General features: G+C 38.8%; 2 protein-coding genes across 5 annotated transcripts in view; both read right to left on the reverse strand.

The window, feature by feature from the left end:
* Window positions 1-3,625, reverse strand: part of RAD54B (RAD54 homolog B) — a 70,088-nt gene extending 66,463 nt beyond the window's left edge. For 3 of the 4 annotated variants that reach the window (XR_013814929.1, XR_013814931.1, XM_079796121.1), the window contains exons 1-2: window positions 3,422-3,625; window positions 618-768 (exon numbers count right to left, since the gene is read on the reverse strand). Coding sequence is in view for 1 of the 4 variants with exons in the window: in XM_079796121.1 (XP_079652247.1) it covers window positions 618-752 (135 nt within the window). In the remaining 3 variants the exon portion in view is untranslated. Of the gene's footprint in view, window positions 1-617; window positions 769-2,508; window positions 2,938-3,421 lie in introns of those variants that run through there. The other variant, XR_013814930.1, reaches the window with a different exon arrangement.
* Window positions 3,626-7,005: 3,380 nt separating this feature from the next.
* The window catches only part of VIRMA (vir like m6A methyltransferase associated), a 48,475-nt gene continuing 30,731 nt past the window's right edge, over window positions 7,006-24,749 (reverse strand). Inside the window, exons 16-24 of the mRNA XM_079796468.1 lie at window positions 22,894-23,111; window positions 20,089-20,221; window positions 16,683-16,835; window positions 15,834-15,994; window positions 15,105-15,201; window positions 12,899-13,065; window positions 11,659-11,990; window positions 9,951-10,094; window positions 7,006-8,431 (exon numbers count right to left, since the gene is read on the reverse strand). Of these exons, the coding sequence (XP_079652594.1) occupies window positions 8,277-8,431; window positions 9,951-10,094; window positions 11,659-11,990; window positions 12,899-13,065; window positions 15,105-15,201; window positions 15,834-15,994; window positions 16,683-16,835; window positions 20,089-20,221; window positions 22,894-23,111 (1,560 nt within the window). The 3' untranslated portion in view covers window positions 7,006-8,276. The remainder of the gene's footprint in view (window positions 8,432-9,950; window positions 10,095-11,658; window positions 11,991-12,898; window positions 13,066-15,104; window positions 15,202-15,833; window positions 15,995-16,682; window positions 16,836-20,088; window positions 20,222-22,893; window positions 23,112-24,749) is intronic.

Genomic DNA, 24,749 nt, shown 5'->3' on the forward strand with positions numbered 1-24,749 from the left:
GTGAGGAATAAGCCCCAGTTGCTGTTGGATGTGGTCATCACAAAGGAGCCATTCTTCAGGCGCTCTGCTCTCTCCACATCCAATATATGGTATCTTTAAAAAGAATAAAAATCACCCTGGCCAGTGTGGCTCCCTGGTTAGAGTGTCAGCCACGCACTGAAGGGTCACAGGTTTGATTCCCAGTCAAGAGAAAATACCTGGGTTAAGGGTTCAAGCCCCAACCCTAGTCAGGGTGGGTGCGGGAGCCAACCAATCAATGTGTCTCTCTCATCAATGTTTCTCTTTCTCTCTCTCCCCCCCAGTCCCTTACTCCTTCCCTTCCACTCTCTCTAAAAATCAATGGAAAAAATATCCTCGGGTGAAGATTAAAAAAAAGAAAAAAAAGAGCCTGACCAGTGTGGCTCAGTGGTTGAGCATCCACATATGAACCAGGAGGTCTCGGCTCAATTCCCAGTCAGGGCACATAACCAGGTTGTGGGCTCGATCCCCACTAGGGGGCATGCAGGAAGCAGCCCATCTATGATTCTCTCTCATCTTTGATGTTTATCTCTCTCTCTCCCTCTCCCTTCCTCTCTCTGAAATCAATTTATGCTTCCTTTAACTTCTTTTTTTTTTACCTCAGACAATTGTACATCTGGATCCAGCTTTGTATTCTCTTCATTCGGACTTGGGTTACTTCTCGCTGGCGGTATAAATTTTGGTTTTTTGAAGGGTTTCCCCTGCAACTGACTTGGTGCTGCAGATCGTCTCATATTCAGCAGTACTAACCTGAAAAATACCAAAAACAAGTCTTCCATAAATCTGATTAGATTCGGTCTTTCTGCCTCGGTTTCTGTGATGAGTGGGGACATTCACATTGTGCTGGATAGCCTTTATACAGTTAGAGGGGTTAGCAGTGGAGAGCATTCTCTACGGTTTCTTATTCAAGGGCAAAATAGATCTCTATTAACACAATCTGAGAGCAAATTAATGGTTTGATTAAATTTAAAATTGGTTTGTAACTATGTTTACTTGAGAAGCAGTATTTACTAATACCAAAGGTCAACACAGCTTCTGTCTAAATAAGTCATGCCAAAATAACCTCACTGGCCCCATCCCCTTCTATAATGGGCCAACAGAATATTATATGTCCTTGGATACATAATGACAACTGCAACATGATGAATTAAAACACAAATGTTAGGCCCTTAATGGTCAAATGAAATAGAACTTTTATATGAAAAACTCAAGGCTTTTAGATGACAATAGCTTAACTGAAATAACAAGATAATGATGAGCCTACTTAAATAAATTCTCGATGTCATTAATAAAAATGATGTCCACATCATGAAATTAGCAGGTTTTATTTTCTGCATTTAGTCAGATCCCCCTGTAAAACTCTGAAAATTCTGACCAAACCGTTTTAAAAAGAACACTAGAAAAATACAGTAGCTAGAAACTTTGGGCAAACTATTTAAACTCTCTGGATATCAATTCCCTCATTTGTAAAATAAAGAGAATGGACTAGATGGTAAAATTTCTTTCATCACCACCTTAAACCCTAAAACCCTTCCAGACCTAATACATGATTTCTAATTTTTCAACCCTCCTATTTATTTATTAACTATTTTTTTAAATGAATTTGAGAATGTAGGCAAGTGAGAAGCAGCACAGGGAGGTGGTGGTTCAGAAAACGGACTCTAAGTTGGCTTGAATTCTAGCTCTGCCATTTACATCCATCAGTCATCTAACTTATTAATGCATTTAAAAGTAAGCTGCAGGCATCAGTATATTTTCCCCTAAATATTTCAGCTTCGTCCTGGCCGGTTTGGCTCAGTGGATAGAGCATTAGCCTGCAGACTGAAGGGTCCCGGGTTCGATTCCGGTCAAGGGCACATGCCCAGGTTGCAGGCTCAATCCCCAGTAGGGGGCGTGCAGAAGGCAGCCCATCAATGATTCTCTCTCATCACTGATGCTTCTAACTCTCTCTCCTTCTCCCTTCTTCTCTGAAATAAATAAATATTTCAGCTTCCTCGTACCTCTTAAATTAGAACTATCTGAGCCCTTTGCCCATTTGGCCGTAGCTGGTTTGGCTCAGTGGACAGAGCGTGGGCCTGAGGACTGAAAGGTCCCAGGTTCGATTCCAGTCAAGGGCACAGGCCTGGGTTGCTGGGCTCCATCCCCAGTAGGGGGCATGCAGGAGGCAGCGGCTCAATGATTCTCATTATTAATGTTTCTATCTCTCTCTCTCCCTCTCCTCTCCCTTCCTCTTTGAAATCAATAAAAATATATTAAAAAATAAAATAAATAATGCCCACTTGGCAGCCCTACTGGGATGCTACAAGTTCTGAGATGATGCGAACACCCTACCTGCTTCTCTCCTCCCAAGTCAATGGCAAGTCCTGGCTGACAGCTGCAACCCATCAGAAAGCCCGAACTTTGGAGCAATGCAGAGATCATGAAGAACACAGCTTTGAAGGTAACAGTGTAATGTCATCACTAACAACACACAGCTTTACAGGTAAATACCTGGACTGACTCTTCCTAGTGTGTGATCTTGGACAGTTTGCTTAACCTCTGTGTCTCCATGTCTTCAACGATAAAAGGGGGTACAATAATCATGATGACAGTGCTGTCGGATTAAATGAAATACTCCAAGCACTTAGAACAAAGCTGACACATAGTAAGCACCCAAGGTTATATCTGTAATAATAATAATACCATGTCTAATTATTATTGGATGTTTAATACACAAGGTCCTGTGATGAAGGTCCCATGAGGTGGGACAGTGAAGGATGTAGCTCGACCCAGGGGATCGTGACCGAAAGCTGGGGGTTTGTGTGGGCTTTGAAGGTGGGAGGGGTGCCATCATCCGACCTTCGGGGGCAAGGAGGTAAATAAACCACCAAGAACCAGCCCCGGACCGCCTCTGCTGCTGCTGCACTGCGGGCTTCACCTGTTTTTTTGTTGTTGTTTTTTTTAATATATTTTATTGATTTCTTACAGAGAGGAAGGGAGAGGAATAGAGAGTTAGAAACATCGATGAGAGAGGAACATTGATCAGCTGCCTCCTGCACACCCCCCACTGGGGATGTGCCCACAACCAAGGTACATGCCCTTGACCGGAATCGAACCTGGGACCCTTCAGTCCACAGGCCGACGCTCTATCCACTGAGCCAAACGCGCCAGGGCTCACCTGCTCTTTGGACGTCATGGCCCCACCACACCGGCCGCCAACACCCTCCGCTAAGGCATCAACCCCGGGAGGAGGCGCAGGCCAGCCCGGGGGAAGGAAACGCCGCGGGCAGAGCCAGCGGACCGCAGAGCGGGCGCGGAGGCGTCCCCGCCCGCAGTTCCCTCTCCCGGGGGCTCCGCCAAAAACGCACCCCCACCGCCGCCCGCCCCCTGCCCCCCAGGACCCGCGGCCAGGGGCCCCCCACACCTCAGATCGCCCCCGGGACCCGCAGGAGGCGGCCCCGCCTGCTTCGCCGCCGGCCTTCCCTTCTCCCTCGGAGCCTGCTCTGGCGCCTCTCCTCGCCGAGTTCCTCACGGGCCTGCCGGCTGCCGCCCGGCGGGTCTCTTGGGAAGCCACGGGCCAGGACCCGAAGAAGCGGAGTCCCCGCGGGAGGCAGCGGGGTAGACAGCGCTCCCCTCACCGCCCAGAGCTCAAACCTCCCGCTGCCGCGCAGCCAATGGCGGAAGAGCCCGCCGCGCGTGCGCACTACCTGCCGGCGGCGCCTGGTCCAGCCCGACTCTGATTGGCCGACCTTCCCGCACGTGTCCCTTGGCGTTTCTCTGTACGCGCCTCCAAGTTTCTTAGAGGCTTGGGGTTCGATTCAGAAAGGGACTTATGCTCTGGCTGGTTTGGCTCAGTGGATAGAGCATCGGCCTGCGCAGCGAAGGGTCCTGGGTTCCATTACGGTGAGAAAGGATTGGCACGAATTATTGAAAGGGATGAAAAGCCAAGGAGCTACAACCCAGATTACTCTATCCAGCAAGTCTAACATTCAGAATGAGAGGACAGATAAGAGCTTCCCAGACAGGAAGGGGCCAAAGAAGCTCACCACCACCAAACCATTATTACAAAAAACATTAAACGGTCTTTTTTAAGAAGAATAAGATATAAAACATGAATAGCCTGGCTGGTGTGGCTCAGTTGGTTGGAGCGTAGTCCCATATACAGAAAGGTTAAGGGTCAGGGCACATATGGAAGGCAACCAATATTCTCTCTCACATGAATGCCTCTCTCTCTCTCCCTCTCTCCCCCCTCTCTAAAATCAATAAGCATATCCTCCAGTGAGGGCTTTTTTTTAAACATGAATAAAAATGGCTATAAATACATATTTATCAACAAGTACTTTAAATGCAAATGGTTACATTTTCCAATGAAAAGACAATGAAGGGATAACAAAGCAAGACCATTACATATGCTGTGTACAAGAGACCCACTTCAGATCAAAAGACACAGACTGAAAGTAAAGAGATGGAAAAAGATATTTTATGAAAATGGAAATATAATTTAAAAAGCTGGGATAGCAATACTTATACCAGACAAAATAGACTTTAAAACAAAAGCTATAACAAGAGACAAAGGACCCAGCGATTCCACTTCTGGATATTTATTTTAAAAAACAAAACGCACCCAAAATGATAAACCAAAACACTATTCATTGCAGCATTGTTTCCAATAGCCAAGATATGGAATCAACCTAAGTGTCCATCAATAGTTGAATAAAGAAGTGATGCACATAAATGGAATATGACAACCATAAGAAAAAATAAAGTCTTGTCATCTACAACAGCATGGATATACCTAGTGTGTGTTGTGCTGAGTGAAATGCCATGATTTCACTTATATGCTGAATATGAAAAAGCAGAACTGAGACTCAGATACAGAAAACACTTTGATGGTTGCCAGATGGGAGGAGGGTTGGAGGGATGCCTGAAAGAAGTGAAGAGATTAAGAAGTACAAATTGGTGGTTACAGAATAACCATGGGAATGTCAATAATATTGTAGTAACTATGTATGGTGTCAGATGGGTACAAGATTTATGGGGTGATCACTTCCTGGGTTATATAATTGTCTAATCACTGGGTTATACACCTGAGACTGACATAACATTGTCCAGCAACTCTAATTGAAAAACAAAAATTACTTTAAAAAAATTAGAAGCTAGCCAACGTGGTTTTAAAACTTGTTTTTATCACTTTTGAATCAAGTTCCTTAGATTTCTACATCTGTAAAATTAAGATAATATCTCCTTTGCTGGACTGTTATAAAGACTGAGTAATAATGCATGAAGGGGATAGTCAACATGTTGAATTCCTTAGCTTCTCATTTACCTAAGATTATTAGGCAATCAGGACATTTTTAATGATGCACATAAATGGAATATGACCATAAGAAAAAACAAAATCTTGCTGTAGGGAGCAGTTATAGGGTTAAGCCTTGGACTGACCTGCTGGCAAAGCTGCAAACAAGTCCCAGCTTAGAGGGCACAGTCCTCTAAGCATAATTAAACTTGATCTTGTGACTGCTCCCTAGATCTTTCCTGGGTAGCTAATGGACTGTGGGAGGGGCAGCAAGTGCTGCCAAAACAAGTGAAACTTACAAGAACATTGTAAATTGCCTTGTTTACCCCTGACTATAAAATAAAGCATCAGCTTGCAGTCTGGATCTGTTCTGTGGCCTCAGCCAGGCCCAGAAGATCCACCTAGACCCAGCTTATTCTCTTTGTCTCTTCTTCATCCTTCGCCAGCCCTCCCTCAGGCTTGCCGAACCCTTGGCTGTGCTGGCGTGGCACATCTTGCCATCTACAACAGCATGGATATACCTAGTGTCTGTTATAAACTTTATTTCTGTATATAAAGTCCAGATTTTATTAGGTATTTTGGATTCCCAAAATAACTTATTAGGACACACCTCATTTTAGGCTTTAGATAATTGTAATAAAATAGCAAATGTAGGTATAATTTGCTTCTACAGTACTAATTTATTACTTTGGCTGGCCTGAATTTCTGAGTGTTACACTAGCAGTCAAATAGCATACACAACACTGATATTTCTCAAAGATTATATTCAACTTAAAGCTAAAAAACAAATCAAGAAATGTACCTATAGTGCTTGCTTCGGCAGTACATATACTAAAATTGGAACAATACAGAGATTAGCATGGCTCCTACACAAGGATGACACACTCATGAAGCATTCCATAAAAAATATGTACATATATATAGCCATATTTTATTATTCAACAAATGTAATTACTTAAGAAACAATTATTACGTGTATTTGGTCAGGTATTAGGGACAAACTTTGAATTCTATCTAATGTGAATAATATATCTTTAGAGATGAGCTTATTAGGTTTGAGAATTTTTTTAAATTTATTTTTATTGATTTCAGAGAGGAAGGAAGAGGGAGAGATAGAAACATCAATGATGAGAGAGAATCACTGATCGGCTGCCTCCTGCATGGCCCCCACAGGGGATCGAGCCCGCCACCCAGGCATGTGCCCTTGACCAGAATCGAACCTGGGACCCTTCAATCTGCAGGTCTACGCTCTATCCACCGAGCCAAACCAGCCAGGGCTAGGTATGAGAATTTAAAGGGGTTTAGTTATCCTTGTTTTTTTGAGGCCATTAGGGATATGAGATTTCCTTTACTTTTCACTTAAACATCAGAATCTTCAGAGCTGAGCTTTTATTCAAGGCGTTCTAACAAACATTGTATTTACTCACAAATATTTCAGCAAAACAGAATGATAAAGGAATGAAATGAGACTCACACACACTCCTTTGTTAAGTCTTTATTTTTATTTATTGATTGATTTGAAAGAGAGGGAGAGAGAAGAAACATTGATGAGAAACATCCATTGGCTGCGGCTTCCTCCTGCACGTCCTGCACGCCCTCCACCCCCTCACCGCACCCCCACCCCCACCTCCCGGGATTGAGCTTGCAACTTGGGGATGTGTCCCTACCAGGAATCGAACAGGTGACCTCTTGATTCCACACTCAACCACTGAGCCACTCCGCCCGGGCAAGGAGTCTCTATTTTGTCAGTTATATAAGGCTCAGTGTTATCTCTTGGGAAAAATATGGCTATTTTCCATTATAAACTTTATTTCTGTATATAAAGTCCAGATTTTATTAGGTATTTTGGATTCCCAAAATAACTATTAGGACACACCTCATTTTAGGCTTTAGATAACTGTAATAAAATAGCAAATGTAGGTATAAGTATAAAGCTGAAACACAAAGTACATACACATTTCTAATGTACAGAAGAACGTTGTGTTTCTTTTGTTACAGACAAAAAGGTTCCCCAAACTATGCATCAGGGTACCCTAGTAAATTAGCACAAGGGTCAGTGTTTATTTTAAATTTTTGAGGGGAACACATCTATTGGACAGAACACAAACTACTAGTTTGAGGTAGTTTATATTCTCAATATTAGGTGGCTTTATATTTCTTCCCATGACAGTGTATCTTTTAAAAACTGGGTTTTCAGCAGTTGTGATCAAAAGTACTGTGCAAAAAGCATAGTGGAACAGGAAGTGATAGTAGCAGTGTCGATCCACGCTGATTCCAAGGTGTGAGAAGCTGTACAGTGTCCGCACTGACTAGTGCTTATGATATAAATTCTTACTAAGTTGTTTGGACCTGGCTGCTTAATAAATGTAAGTATTATGCAATCCTTTTGTCCTAGATGTGAAAAAAAAAAAAATTACTGAAACGCTAAAGGGCACCATGAGCTGAGAAAATATTGGGAACATCTGTGGTATAGACAAGGATACACTAAGACCGTGGTCGGCAAACTGCGGCTTGCGAGCCACATGCGGCTCTTTGGCCCCTTGAGTGTGGCTCTTCCACAAAATACCACGGCCTGGGCAAGTCTATTTGGAAGAAGTGGCGTTAGAAGAAGTTTAAAAAATTTGGCTCTCAAAAGACATGTCAATCCTTGTACTGTTGATATTTGGCTCTGTTGACTAGTGAGTTTGTCGACCACTGCACGAAGCCAAAAGTAATTTCATCATTCATTTTTCTACCTAAGAAATTTTCTAGTCTTATATAAGAAGGAGAAAAAAATATATAAAAACATACATACAAAGTTTGGATTTTTATTGAAATCTTGTGTTATGTATCAAACAAAATCTGTTTTCTTCAGATAAAAATATTTTTTCAGAGTTTCCAGATAACTGCTAAAAGGTTAAGTTGGTCCTTCAATGTCTTTTTTATTATTTTTGTTGTTGTCAGTAAATGTTCATATACACTTAGGATGTTCCCAAAACAACTTTTATCGTGTAAAGGACCGCACATGACGACCTCTACCACTGCCTCCACTGACAAACTTTCCTCTGGAGCCTCCACTGCCGCTGTTCGCACTCGCCCAGGAAGGCCCCAGTCCCCCGCGGCCTCTGGAAGCCCGGTCCCGAGGACTTGGGCGGTAGCCTGTAAAAGAAAGAGCACACACAGTACTAGCTGCAGCATCCTTTCCTCTCCCAATACATGAAGACTCATCTAGAACACTGAGCTCCAACCAAGACAGAAATTATTCTTGGCTCCTTTAAAATCCACGTACAAGTTCTATGAATGTGTTAAAGACCAGTGTGAACTGTCCTCTTTAAATAGTTTCATATGAGAACAACATCTCAAATAAAGCTGGTAAGCGTTATATGCTTACTAGTATACACACAATATAGTACAGTAACTAAAAACAGAAGACACCATATGAAGGTATGTCTGTTCTTAAAACACTTTGGTCAAAAATGTACCTAAGGATTGGCTTTTATCATTAACCTTTTGCACTCGGATGTCGAGTGTGACTCGACACGGTTAGCATTAGAATAAAGGAATCGAGAAAAAAGCAAGCGAGTGCAAAGGGTTAAAATATAAAAACAGAGCACATCGCCATGAAACTGCTCAGACTATACACAAAGGTCAGAATCCGCAATTTTGGTTATTTCTATAGAAAATATACATTGGGCACTCATTCAGATATAAATGACAAATATGCAAATTGACCATACCTTCGCCATGCCCGCGATTGGCCAGGAGGCGCGGGTGGGCGGGACTTGGGGTGGCGGGGTGGCTGATTGGGCTGGCGGGACGCTGAGCTCGCGTTGCCAGCGGCGGCTGGAGCTCAGCATCTGCGCCATGGCTGTGCTGTGGCACAGAAGGGGCCTCTGGGGCAGCGAGCTCACGTCCCACCGCGGACCATCAAAAGCATGGGAGTTGCCCTGGCTGGTTTGGCTCAGTGGATAGAGCGCCAGCCTGTGGACTAAAGGGTCCCAGGTTCGATTCCAGTCAAGGGCACATGCTCGGGTTGTGGGCACGATGCCCAGTAGGGGGCGTGCAGGAGGCAGCCAATCAATGATTCTCTCTCATCATTGATATTTCTATCTCTCTCTCCCTCTCCCTTCCTCTCTGAAATCAATAAAAAAATATATTTAAAAAAAAAAAAAAAAAGCATGGGAGCTGGGTGCCTGTCCGCTCAGTCATCAGGGGACAGGCACCCAGCTCCCCTGCGATCGAAAGCAAAAGTGTGGGAGCTGGGTGCCTGTCCACTCAGGCACCAGGCCTTTCAGAAGCCTCCGCCATGCTGGAGGCTTCTGAAAGGCCTGGTACACCAGCGATCAAAAGCAAAAGCGTGAGAGCTGGGTGCCTGTCCACTCAGGCACCAGGCCTTTCAGAAGCCTCCAGCCCGCCGGAGGCTTCTGAAAGGCCTGGTGCACCAGCAGACAGGCACCCAGCTCCCCCGTGATCGAAAGCGAAAGCGTGTAGGGGACCCTACACGTGCATGATTCAATCATGCACTGGGCCTCTAGTTCAGATATAAAAGTAAATTGACTTCAGAATTACACATTTATATTCTAAAATATTCTCTCCCAGAACCAGAGTACATTACATTTAACAATTTGAAATGAGGCTTCACCTCCCTCTCAGCATACCAAGTCGGAAGAATGCTTACCTGTAGAACTGAGTGGTCGCAAAGGTGGAAGAGGGCCCCTATTAAAATTGCTCTGGCCTCCACGACTTTCATTGTAAGTTCCTCGAGGAGTATTCTGAGCGCTCCAACTGGAGCCTCTTGTTCCCTCCCGACGACTGTAGTTTCCTAAAGGCAACACAATCAAAATCTTTTTTCACAACTTCAGTTGGATTAAGAAAGACCAGACAGGTTTTCCTTAAGCTTCAAAAGGAATGGAAGATAAACTGAAATTTTTGTCAATGAAATATACTGTAGAGTGGCAGCATCATACGTGGATAGGAGCAGAAGCAGTGGAGCCAGACTGCCAGGTTCACATACTGGTTTTACTACTTACACTTACGTATCCTGACAAAACCTACCTCATGGGGTTGATGTGAGAGTATTATATGTCAAGTGCTTATAACCATCCCTAACATTGCTATGTGTTTGCTATTAATGTAAACTCCTATTCTCTTTCACTCCTACCCTCCACAGCAGCAGAAAAACATGTCATCAATCTACTGGTGAAGCATAATATCTATGAATAAACTCAGTTTCTAAAATCTTGAAACAATTTAAAATAGAATAAATATTACATTAGGAATCAAGTACACAAGAGATTCAATGGTGAATATACAGAAAAATCTTCGGGAAATTGTTGATAAGTACAGCTATAAAAATAATGTATAAGTATTATTCAGAAAGGATAAACATAATTCTTAATGTAAAAATGAAAATAATTAGCCCAGACTTAATTAAACTTATCACTAAATGTGCTTAGATTAAGCAAAGGTTAATTTAAAAGAGAATGTTTCCCTATCCAATAAAATGCTCTGCAAATAGTACACTGAAAATAATCAAGAGGCAGCTTAATTTTAGTAACAGAAAAATACTTTATCTGAATCACTATCATCTCAATAATTTCTATTTCATATTCTAATATTCCACTATTCTAACTCAGCAATTTTCAACCTTTTTCATCTGATGACACACACAAACCAATTACTAAAATTCTGCTGCACACCAAAAAATAGGTATAATTTTCATTTATTCACACTTGACAATTATTATGTTGGCTATTGTCATTTTTTTATTTGACTATTTAAGGGAAGAGGTCAGTGCCCCCGACTAAATAGTCAAGTGCATGTTTTAAAAACTTGTAGCACACTGGTTGAAAATCGCTGTTCTAACCCATTAGAAAATATATATAACCTTGGCTGGTGGTGATCAGTGGTTAAAGTGTTGGCCTGCGACTGAAGGGTCACAGGTGTGATTTCCAGTCAAGGGCAAGTACCTAGGTTGCAGGTTCGATCCCCAATCCCAGTCCGGGCACGTGCAGAAAGCAACCAATTTGTGTCTTTCACATCGATGTTTCTCTCTCTCTCTCTCTCTGTCCCCCTTTCCACTCTCTCTAAAAATCTATGGAAAGCCCTGGCCGGTTTGGCTCAGTGGATAGAGCGTCAGCCTGCAGACTGAAGGGTCCCAGTTCGATTCTGGTCAAGGGCATGTACCTTGGTTGCAGGCACATCCCCAGTAGGGGGTGTGCAGGAGGCACCTGATGATGTTTCTCTCTCATCGATGTTTCTAATTCTCTATCCCTCTCCCTTCCTCTCTGTAAAAAAAAAAAAAAAAAACTATGGAAAAATATCCTCAGGTGAGGATTAACAGAACAAAACAAAAAAAGAGAAAGAAAACATATATAAGTAGTTACCTTTTGAGGCCGGCGGTGTGAAAAACCTATTTTGACTGTGAAAAGCTCCCCGTCCTCCTCGATTGCCTGAAAATCCACCACGAGAAGAAATCTTCTGTGAGACTTTGAGTGGCCGTTTTGGTGGGGGTATTCCATCTTGCGGGACCACTTCTTTACTTTCAGCTGCAACAAAGTCATCCACATGCATAGATGGTGGTCTGCTTGTGTTCTGTTTTCTCTGACGAAAAATATCATGGGGTCGGATACCCTGTCCAAATCCTCCCCTGCCCCTTCCTCTTGGTGGGGGCACAACATGAGCTCGTTTGGCAGGTTCAATGTACTCGGATTTTCCACTATTAAAACAAAAATACTCCATGAAAACATGTTTTAAAAATATATACCTCCAATGAAAATATAAATCAATCTTTACAATATGAAAACTACATTTCAACTATTTTTTATTCCAATTGTGGTTAGTTTGCAAATATTTCCATTACAGGCAAACCTTGCTTTAATGTGCTTTACTTTACTGAACTTCACAGATATTGCATTTTTTACAAATTGAAGGCAAGATCCTACATCAGTAAAAAGATTGACGCACCAAAGGCTCAGATGATAGTATCATTTAGCAATCAAGTATTTTTTAATTAAGGTATGTACATTGGTTTTTAGACACAATGATATTGCACACCTATAGTATGGGGTAAACATAGTGTTTACATGCACCAAGAAACAAAAAATTTCATGTAACTCACTTTATTATGATATTTACTTTATTGTAGTAGTCTGGAACCAAACCTACATGTCTCCCAAGATATACCTGTACTTTCCATGGAAATACAACAAAACTAGCTAAGAATGGCACTCACATTTTATTGGTATAACTAACAATTACCCTATCTAAGAAAGAGGAAATATGCTAATTGACCCTCGCACTGTCGCAAAGATGGCGGCGCCCACAGCCAATAAGGAGGGAATATGCTAATTGACTGCCCCACCCTCAAAGATGGCGGCGCCCAGTCCTCTCAGTGCCCCCTGACTGGCTGCCTCCTGCACACCCCCTATTGGGGATCAACAGGCATGTGCCCTTGACTAGAAATTGAATTGGCAACCTTCTGGTGCACAAACAACCCCCAACTAACTGAGCCACACCGGCCAAGGCTTCCTTTATCCTTTAATAGCCACATGTCTAGCTTAAAATACATTAAAATAAATAAACATATATGACCACAATCAAAATCTTTAGTAGAATAAATGTTACCTTGAAGTTATAAAGGTCTCATGCTTGTGCTTCCCAAGTTTGAATCCTTTAGTGGTCTTGGTTCTCCCTGGAGATGATGGTTCTGACAAAAATGAGCGCTCTAATTCTGAGTGCAAGTCAAAGTCACTACAGCATTTTTCAGAGAGTTCAATTAAGTCCACTTTTACCTGCAGTCATAAAAATTAAATAAAATGAAATATACACCTTAAATGTAACTATTAATGTAACACTTAACTATGGAAATTCTTATTTCCTATAAATTATATGACTCTAATTAATTATAGGCCTACCTCTTTCCCTCATCTTTTCAAAAAGCAACATCCCTGGTAGTTAAAAAAAAAAAATCTTAGGAATTCAATTGTGGGTTTTTCTTGGAGGGGAATGGGTTTGGCATTCTTCCTCACAGAAGTGTTATTAATCGAAGAGACCTATGCTGCCTGACAAAAAACTCAGGATTTCTCTACATAAATTAACAATGTAGTATCTCCAGAACTTTTCCAAAAGAATATGAAAATAACATATTCTACAAGCCTTATATAGTTAACCTATCTGCTATAAAAGGATTTTGTGCATCAGGTCTCAAAGTTCTATGCATTTAATGAGGTTCCAACCTAAGTTTACTTTCAGAGAAATGAAAATCACATTTACTTAGGTTTTATTCAAATTTACCAAACCTAAAACACTTAAAATTTCCCTAAGCCATGTAAGGTCACAGTCATTAATGCAACACAGTTGTGATTCAAAGTGAAGTTTATAAAAAGAACGATTTGTAACACAAATGTTTTATGTGATGCCAATATGGTAGTCGCTAACCACATATGCCTATTTAATTTTAAATTAATTAAAATTAAATGCAGTTTCTTAACCACATTAACGTTTCATTGCTCACCAGTCACATAAGGCTGGTGGCTACTTTACTGGACAGGATATAGAATATTTCTGCCACTACCTAAAGTTCTATTGGACAGCACAGTTCTTCTAAAGAATCAGTGACCAATTTCCAATGAAAAAAGAAATTAATTCTTTTTTAAAAAAATATGTTTTTATTGGTTTCAGAGAGGAAGGGAGAGGGAGAGATAGAAACATCAATTATAAGAGAGAATTATTGATTGGCTGCCTATTACACAAGCCCGCAACTCAGGCATATGCACCAACATGGAATCAGACAGTGACCTCTTGGTTCATAGGTCGACACTCAACCACTGACCCACACCACCGGGCAAGAAATTAATTCTTTAATGAGATTTAAAGAGAATTGTATGTGATCTTTTAAATAAGGAAAAAGAATCCTCAATACATTAAATACACTTTAAATGTGAATCATTTAAAAAATGTTATTGTACATGATGAGTAACAGCATTTTTTAGAACAGAAAATATCAAATACATATATTCCTTTGATCAAGAAAAAAATAATATATGGTACCATAAGATGTAGCTGAAATCATCCTCCCTAATATATCTGAGAAGCACAAAACAGACTACACTGAATTTTCAGTCTTAGTGTAACTATACTATTTCCTACTCAGCATTATATTTAAGGATGTTAATTTGCATTAGTACTTCATTATTCTAACAAATACATTCCTTACATTTCCTCAAATTAAGAGCAGATAACACAACACCATTCCGCTCCTTAAACACAAACACGGGAATAATTATTAATTTGGGGGGATCAATTATTCTCTACTTTAAAAATATAAGAAAACAAATTACTTCAGTATACTTATGCAAAAATGTGATTTTCTCCTAAAATGTCTCATTCTTGCCCTCGCCGGTGTGGCTCAATGGATAGAGCGTCAGCCTGGGAATTGAAGGGTCCCTGGTTCCATTGAGGTCAAGGGCACAAGCCTGGATTGCGGGCTCAATCCCCAGTAGGGGGCGTGCAAGAGGCAACCGATCAATGATTCTCTCTCATCATTGATATTTCTATCTCTCTCTCCCTCTCCATTCCTCTCTGAAATCAATAAAAATATATTTTTTAAAAATAAAATAAAATGTCTCATTCCCATATATACAGATCACTAACCAGAAAGAAGCAAAACAAGTAGCATAAAAACTGAGTCTTGGACACTATTAAGTGGGCGACTGACATAAAAAGCATGCAGTACTGGTCCCCAAATGAACTTGTAACAGCTATATGAGAGCTAACAATACACAAAGAAACAACAACTTTTTTTTCTAAATATTTAGTAATAAAATTATACCAAATCCAAGTCTGCATCAATATCTTCAGCCTGAAATGGAGTAAACCACATAGATTTCAATTGATCATCCATGACATCAGCTAGTACATATGCAGTCCTAGAACAGAAGAAGAATTTGGTAAAAAGAAGAAATCCAAAATAAAAATTTTAACATCTTGTAATTAGAGTAAAATCTATGGAAAGTACAATTTAAAATGTCACCCTGTAAAAGTATTAAAAATTAGCACTTAAAAAATTAATTCAAAAAGTTATTTAAGAATTAAGTATCCTTAAAAATCAATAGCTTGGAAACTAACCCTGTAGTGACAAATTTTGACCTTTCAGTAAAATAAAACAGTACTGGATTTACTTACAAAAAGTCAAGTTTATTAAACTGTACCAATGTGTACAAAAAATGTCCATACTTAATTTTTCTAAATTCAGAGAATAATTCCATTACAATGAATAGTCATTATGCTCTGAAAGTACAGTGCTCCAAAGATCAAGAAGCATTGCATATCAGGGATAAGTAAACTATGACCCCCATTCTACTGGCCTGTTTTGGTATAGCCTACAAGTTAGAAATGGTTTGTAAGTCAAGAAGAATATGTAAAAGAGGCTTAATGTGGCCTGCAAAGCCTAGAATTTTACTATCTGCCCCGTTACAGAAAAATAGCAAGCTGGCCATTTATAGACCTCCAGCCATTAATACACTGTATCTACTCAACCACAAAATATTGCTTGTTTTACCTATTGTTAAACAGATTCTGGAGAGATTCTGGAGCTGAAAGTACTGGTTCTACGTCTTGGTCACCGAGAGGTAAAGGATCACCTGATGACTCAAGCATCTGCTTAAGTCCAACTACATTGTCCAACAACGAATCCAGATTGTCATCATCTTTTGAATGTTCCTAAATACAAACAAAAACAAATTAAGAAGATGCAGGTAAAACTAAAACATTTGTGCCCCAAATCTATTAACTCTTTAGTAGAAAAGTTTATATTATTTCATTACTTAAAAATTTGGAGCACCATCAGGAAGTTATCAACTTAACATTAAACATAATAAAATAAAGCAAACACCAAAAACACTTATTTTATTTCTAAAGAACGGCAGCAGGGGCACCTGCACTCAACCAATAAACAATTCAAAAAGTACTGCCTTCATATAGTCCTTAAGATTCTTCACAATATGAAGGACTTCACTCCAAATTATTAACTCAGGGTTATTTCAAATGCTATAAATACCCAACTGAGGATTCAGTTTCTCACCCGAGGGTATTTTTTCCATTGATCTTTAGAGAGAGGAGAAGGAAGGGAGAGAAACATCGATGTGGGACACATCGATTGGTTGCTTCCCGCATGCACCCTGACCAGGGGATCAAGCCTGCAACCGAGGTACATGCCCTTGACCAGAATTGAACCTGCGACCCTTCTATACTTGGGCTGACACTCTAACCAGAAGCAAAATTGGCTAGGGCAGGATTCACTATTTTTAAAAAGTCACTAGAAAAACTTGTGCTAGTCAAATGGAAAAGAAAATAGGACTTGGGAATGCACTGTTTTTATTTTATTTCTGTTTTTATCTTTGTTTTTTACCAAAACAAGTTTCTCTAGTTCAAGGAACAAATTTTCTGGACTTTCTTCTTTGCTTTGTAGAAGTTGTTTTAACTCTGCAGCATTAATACTCATTGTCCGTGATGGATGAGCTCCCTCTACTTCCATGAGACCACTATCATCTCCACAACATCCCTGTAAATGTCACACACAAATCAAATTTGAGAACAACGAAATCTGCAAAGGTGCTTCCAAACTTACTCAGATATTTAAGTAATTTTTCTGCAATCTTTCCCTTAATGTTTTGGTTTTATATCAGTACAAATGGCTAGTTTCAAGAAGGATTTAGTCACTTCAAAATTGAAGTAAGTTTTCTTTGAGTAAAATTCACACAATAAATAGGTAAACACATGCACTCAATATACTGGCACTAAGATTTCTCAACAAAAATATCCAATGGAAAATACACTGGTACATGCAGAACACATAATATTCAGAATATGGGGGGAAACAACATGGTCATCTCAATAGAGACAGAAAAGCATTTAACAAAATCCAACACCTTTCATGATAAAAACACTCAATAAAAACTACAAAAGGAAGGAAATGTCTCAGCCTCATAAAGGGCATGTATGAGTAACTATAGCTAATATTGTATTTAATGGTCAGAAGTTGAATGCCTTCTCCTTAAGATTAAGAACAAGATAAAAACATCAATTCTTGTCACTTGCATTCAACGTGTACTGGAGGTTCTTGTGAGAACAATGAGCCAAGGAAGAAATTAAAAAGGTATCCAGATTGGAAAGGAAGAAGGTAGACTACCTCTATATATGACATGATCTTGTATATATAAAATCCTAAGGAAACAACTAAAAAAAACTAATAAAAAACTTCAGCAAGGTGTTGGACACAACATCAATGTACAAAATTCAATTGTATTTCTAAACATAAAGAACAATTCAGAGATGAAATTAAGAAACAATTCCATTTATAATAGCTTTAAAAAATTCCTAATTTAGAGGCATAAGACTTATATTTTGAAAACAATACAACATGGTAGAAAGAAATTTAAAGCAACCCAAATAAATGTACAGCCATCCCATTTTCCTGGACATGAAGATTTAATGGTAATGCTCCCAAAACTGATCTACAAATTCAATACAATGCCCTTAGTGGCTGCCAGGGGGTAGGGGCAAAAGAGAATGGGGAGTTTCTGTTAATGGGTACAAAGGTTCTTTGGGGGGTTATGAAATCATTCTAAAATTAGATAGTGATGATGGTTGCACAATTCTATGAATAAACTAAAAATCACTGAATCATCATTTTAAAAGGGTGAATTTTATGGGGTGTGAATTTCATCTCAATAAAAATGTTACAAAAAAGGAGGAGCACGAAGGAAAATTTTAAGGTAGAAGTGGTGAAATCAAAAGAAGAAACCCTATATAATAAAAGCGTAATATGCAAATCGACCAAACGGTGGAACGACTGGTCGCTATGACGTGCACTGACCACCAGGGGGCAGACACTCAATACAGAAGCAAGGGGTCCCGGACTGTGAGAGTGCACAGGCCGGGCTGAGGGACCCTCACCTCCCCCAGTGCACGAATCTCCTGCACCAGGCCTCTAGTAAAGTATAAAAGGTTGTTTATAAATTAATGAAGAATAAGCAGCTGAAAATGATGAACAGAAGAGGGAAAACTGGCTACTATTTCATTAGTTCTATCTTGAATGTCAGGAAAGATCAATGGTATAAAAACATAAAACAAGTTTATGGGGGAAGATAATGAATTTTATTTTTGATATTCAGAAATTCTATACATTAGCTAAGAGCAAGGACAGGAGAGGAAAAGAGAAGAGAGAAAAGGAATCAGAATATTAGAAGGGAGATCTATGCCATAGATAGAAATGAGGTAATGTAGGGGAATATTTTTCCTGATTAAGGAAGAAAAACAAGAGATTAAAAAGAACAAGGAAACAATCTAAGAGGGAGTGAAATGATTTAGAAATTAAACAAAATGGCCTTAATCTTTTTAACCAAGGAGGTAAGAAAAAAAAAAGGCATTGATAAGGAATGAATAAAAAGCATTACTCAGCAGTACTTGAGGGTTCAGCAGATTCTGGATTTCATGAATAAACACTGGTTGGTGGTTTTTATTAGGAACTGTTTAACTGGTCATATGTGTAAGAAAATCTACCATATGTGTAAGAAAACAAAATCTACCACATTGTTTTATTAGCAATGTCACTTATGATCTGGTGAAAATAATAAGTAGTAAATCTCTTTAGGGTAGCCACAGTTCTACTGTTAAATATGCCAATCTTCTAAAATCAAAGCATCCGGTAAACTTAATCACTTTAATAAACTATACGTAAGATAAAACAAACAATAATTTAGCAGTGAAATTGGCACAATCGCTACAAAGAGAATAGGCAGTCAAGAAAGGCTATTGAAGTAAATATTTTCAATATAAAATATACACATAACAGAAATACACTAAACAGTAAACTTAATTTTTTTCCTATGAAAACCTTCTATATTATATTTATTTTGGTAACACTGTACTAAACAGTCTTCTACAACTCTTCCCAAATAGAAATCTTAAATATGCGTAAAATTTCTGAAATCAGTGTTGACAGAATACTAACCCATGGGATATTAACAACTGTGCACGTACACACACGCACACACACACACACACACACACACACACACACAAGTATTTTGCAAGCAATACATTTGGACAAAATTGGATTAGATTGCAGTAAAGCAAGTTTCTATTTATCCAGAACCTCTTAGAGCTTGTAATATACCAATGTACACAGTTAAGTTTCATCAATGGAGACATTCCCAAACTTGTTTGACCAGAAGCACTTCCTAAAGGCAGGCCTATTAATGGCTTCTGGAAATGTGTCCATAATATAAAGCATGATTTTGTAAAATACTAATAAGAGAAACTCTTATTAAGATTTTAGAACTAAATAATCTTTAATCCATATCTAAGATGAATCCAAAATAGTCTAGTATAATAAACTTTACATTCACCCCCAAAATCACAGCAGCCAAAACACAATCAGTAAATGCTCATTTAAATGACAGTAAATAATTAAGAGACTGATAAAACTTGACTATTCTAAATGACCCTAGCAAAGCAACTCAATGTAAAAAATAGTGTGGATAGTATTTTTCTCTTTTTAAGTTGCAAAATCAGAGAGGATTCATAAATTAATGTCTAATAAATTAGAATTCAATAAAGACTACTCAAACATCTATAATTTTTAATAAATAAAAAATCTGATTTCATAATGGGGAGAGGACACAGGAAAAAAACAAGATTCTACATTCCAAATTCCAAAAATACATTACAAGTTTTTTTTTTAAATGAAGTGATTGTTTAACCTATGATAAACTTTAAGAATACAAACACATATGATATACATATATACATACCACTGTGTCAGAGTTAAGAATCTGTCTCATAAATTCCAAAAATGAAGATGCAAGTTCACCTGTGTCCTTACTAAAGGTGCTGACCACTCGTTTCAGTAAACTATGCAGAGCATTACTGTTTTTCCTTAAAGAACTGTGAATTTTAAGAGAGAGAAAAAGTCTTAACATTAGAACATATAAATCTAGTATGAGAAATGAACTATCTCAGTTCAGACAGAATGAAACTTAGTCCACCATTTTAAAAAAAGCAAAAAATACTTTGGTGTGTCTGTGTATACAAACCATGTAACAAAGCTTTATTTATAGTTGACATTTCCTTTTAAAGATAAGCTTTAAGCTCTTAAGAAAATTTTAGTTAATAATATGTCAAGGTTAGTTTCTTAGTTTTGATATTCAATGAACATATGGAAATATGTGATATAAATGATAGAGAGTTCAAGACTGCAGTTCTGAAAATACTCAATGAGATGCAAGAAAATATAGACAGGCAATAATTCAATACACTCAGAAAACAAAATGAGAACTTTACCAAAGATATTGAAACTTTTTAAAAAGCATGGCTCAGTGGCTGAGCATCAACCTGTAAACCAGAAGGTCATGATTTGATACCTATTTAGGGCACATGCCTGGACTGAGGGTTCGATTCCCAGTGTGGGGCATGCAGGAGGCAGCTGATCAATGAGTTTACAGAGTTATGACAATCAAAGCAGCATGGTATTGGCAGAAACACAGACACACAGACCAATGGAACAGAACTGAGAGCCCAGATATAAAATCACACGAATATGGCAGATAATTTTCAACAAAGGATCCAGAAACACACAATGGAGAAAAGAAAGCCTCTTTAATAAATAGTGCTGGGCCCAGTCAGAGTGCTCAGTGGTTGACTGTCGACCTATGAACCAGGAGGTCACGTTTTGATTCCAGGTCAGGGCACATGCCCAGGTTGTGGGGCTCATCCCCTAGTAGGGGGCATGCAGGAGGCAGCTAGCCAATCAATTATTCTCTCTCATCATTGATGTTTCTATTTCTATCTCTCCCTCTCCTTTCCTCTCTGAAATCAATAAAAAAGATATATAAAAAAATAAATAAATGGTGCTAGGAAAACTGGAAAGCCACATGCAAAAGAATGAAACTAGATTACAGTTTATCCCCATGTACAAAAATTAATTCAAAATGGATCAAAGACCTAAATATAAGATCTGAAACAATAAATTACATAGAAGAAAGCTTAGGTGCTAAACATATGGACCTTGGTCGTAGAGAACATGAACTTAATCCCAAAGGATTTTCTCTCATCATTGATGTTTCTCTCTCTCTCCCCGTCCCCTTCCTCTCTGAAATCAATTTAAAAATATCTATCTAAAAATATCACATACTGCCCGGCCAGCGTGGCTCATTGACCTATGAACCAGGAAGTCATGGTTCGATTCCCGGTCAAGGCATATACCTGGGTAGTGGGCTTGATTCCCAGTGTGGGGCCTGCAGGAGGCAGCCGATTGATGATTCTCTCTCATCACTGATGTTTCTCTCTCCCTTTCCCTTCCTTTCTGGAATCAATACAAAAATATATTTTTTTAAAAATCACATATAATACTGTGGCAGAGGTATGCAAAGGGTTATTTATGAAAGCACCTAACCAGCCAGTAATGGAGGGATTAAGGAAAGATTTTTGGCTTTCTTGGAAGTGTAGTGTATAAGGTGAGTTTTAAAGGATATAAAATAAACTAGAGGCCCGGTGCATGACATTTGTGCACTTGGGGGGGGGGCCCTCAGCCCTGCCTGCGCCTTCTCGCAGTCTAGAAGCCCTCAGGAGATGTCCTCCTAAGGGGAGCGAACCTAAGCCATCAGTCAGACATCCTTAGCGATGCCATGGATCAGCCTGGCTTCTGGCTGAGCGGTGCTCCCCAGGTTGAGCGTCTGCCCCCTGGTGGTCAGTGCGCATCATAGCAACTGATCCTTCCACCATTCGGTCAATTTGCATATTACCCTTCTATTATATAGGAGGATATCCAGGCAACAGGAAAAAGGACATTCAAGAAGTAAAATTTAAAGACTTTGGTGAGAGACTGGGAAATGGGGAAGGTAGGAGAAAAACTTGAGTGTTCAGACATGCCATCAACTAAGAAAGAGCATACAGTAGAAAAGATAGGTTTTTTCCAGGACAAAGAAGTGGAGAAGGGTAGAAGCCAGCATCAAACGCAGTACCTGGAACTTAACTTTTCAACCAATGTTACAAGAATTAATGAGAAGCACAAATATATGTTTCCTCCTCCTCTCTTTCTCATAACCCTACATACTCCTACAAATTCCCAAGAAAATCTAGCCAGCATGAAGAAAAAGAAGAAGGCACGGACAGAGCAGAAATTATGTCTGAGAGACTGAGCAGCATGAGGTATACATCATTTCAAATTAATTTTATCTCAGCCATTCCCCTAGAAAATAAAAACCATAGAATCAGCACTTTTAGGGTCCATAATACCACACTATCATTACCTTTGAAGGACTAGAGTGAATATATCAACAAACAAATATCTTAAAGCATGAATTAACATCCCTGGAACAGTAAGATTTCCTTAAATACTCTAAGATGTCCACATTAATTTGTCTGTCTATTCAATTCACATTTTTAATCCTGTAGATTTTATTAGCACATGCTACTGCTGACCAATCTTCTCCATAAATATAGAGAAAGAAATCACATCTTCAACCTTCTGTAATAGCTATAAATTAATTAATATGGGAGGGGGGGTGTTAACAGTGAAAACTTAAGCCAAGAGTATATTAAATTAGATAAAGCATTACCTTTTTAAATGAAATAGTCCATAATCATGCTCTGTAAGAAACATCATTGTTCTGACACATGTCAATAAACAGTTGTAACTGCTCTCAGAGTTGGCTAGCATAGCCAGTAGACAGTCACAAATTGAGGCCATCAATTCTTTGTTTGGCAAAGAATTGGAGAGCTGCTCTAGTTCAGAAATTGAACCTTCAGAAGAGTTTGGCAAAATAAGTGCAATGTCCTGTAAGGGAAGTGGGGAAAAGAAAAAAAATAATTTAAAAAAATTATCGTTATCATTTTTACTTCAGAAATTCGTAGCATTTAATACTTAGTAATTATCTCATCAAAATATTGTTACAGTCCCATCCTATACATTGATTCAAACACATTAAAAACAAAGGAGTCAGCCCTAGCCAGTTTGGCTCAGTGGATAGAACGTTGGCCTGCAGACTGAAAGGTACCGGGTTCGATTCCGGTCAAGGGCACATGCCTGGGTTGCAGGCTCTATCCCCAGTAGGGGGCGTGCAGGAGGCAGCCAATCAATGATTCTCTCTCATCATTGATGTTTCTGTCTCTCTCCCTCTCCGTTCCTCTCTGAAATCAACAAAAATTGAAAAAAATAATAAAAATAAAAAACAAAGGAGTCATTTGCCCTCCTATGAAAGTTAATACAAGTATACATAACTAAAGAAAAAATATCTTATTTTACAATATTTTTACTTTAAAATTTGTTCCTTCTGTATTGCACTAAGTGCAGTTTTTATCCACAACCTGTAAACTGAAGTACCTTTGGTATTAAAATATTTTAAATATATTTTTATTGATGGAGCAAATAAACATCCAACCACATCTTCCAAATAAATATTTTCCTCTAGTTTTTTATATGTTTAAAATGCAAATTTTTTAATATTAAGCAAATTAAAAACTCCCACTACTCTTTTTATAGAAGTAGATTTTACCAGAACATTTTTAGGTATGTCTCACAGCCTTTAATAATTTCAACATACTGCAAACCAGTATTCTACTTAGGTTAAAACTGTAAAACAAAGCTAGAACAAGAAGGGAAATATAACAATTGAGGCCAAGAATGTCTATGTGATCAAAGCAGCTAGGATGCTATAGTACTCTTAAGCATAATCATAAAAGCTAACATGGATTATACAACAAACACTAGTTAAATGGACATTTTGAGGTATGAGAACTTAAAATATCCTTTCTACCAGGTCCCAAACTATTTTCACCAGGTACCCTTTTTGTGAAAACAAGTCACACAAAAATTGTTCCTTCTTGACTAGAGTGTTAAAAGGTAAACAAACGAAATTTTTGTTAGCTAGAAAAAGATAATTTTCTAACACTGAAAAATATTCTGCCTGAAAAAAGATCACATCTAATGATTAAACAGCAGGAGCATTTTGCCAAGCTAGAATATGATTAGACATAGAAATCTGCCAAGATTCCAATCACAATAGGCTTTCAAAGTTAAAACAATTCTCATTAAATCACGAAACTAAAAGTCAATAACATAGACAGCTGGGAGAAATACTAATTTATTTATTTTTATTAAATTTATTGGGGTGACACTGGTCAACATGAACATATAGGTTTGAGGTGTTTTGGGGTTTTTTTTTTAGACACACTACCACTTTTAATCAGAATCTATAAAGTACAGTAATCTAAAAAAACACTAAAACTGTAGTAGCCTTTGATGCCTTCAAAAACTGTCCTAACAGAGTATTTCTCAGCCATAATAAAAGAATGAAACTTTGATGACATTTGCAACATGGATGGAACTATAGGGTATAATGCAAAGTGAAGTAAGTCAGACAGAGAAAAGCAAATACCATATGATTTCACTCATATGTGGAATCAAAACAAAAAT

This window comes from Cnephaeus nilssonii (assembly GCF_951640355.1).
Source record: "Cnephaeus nilssonii genome assembly, chromosome: 18".
NCBI classification, from domain to species: domain Eukaryota; kingdom Metazoa; phylum Chordata; class Mammalia; order Chiroptera; family Vespertilionidae; genus Cnephaeus; species Cnephaeus nilssonii.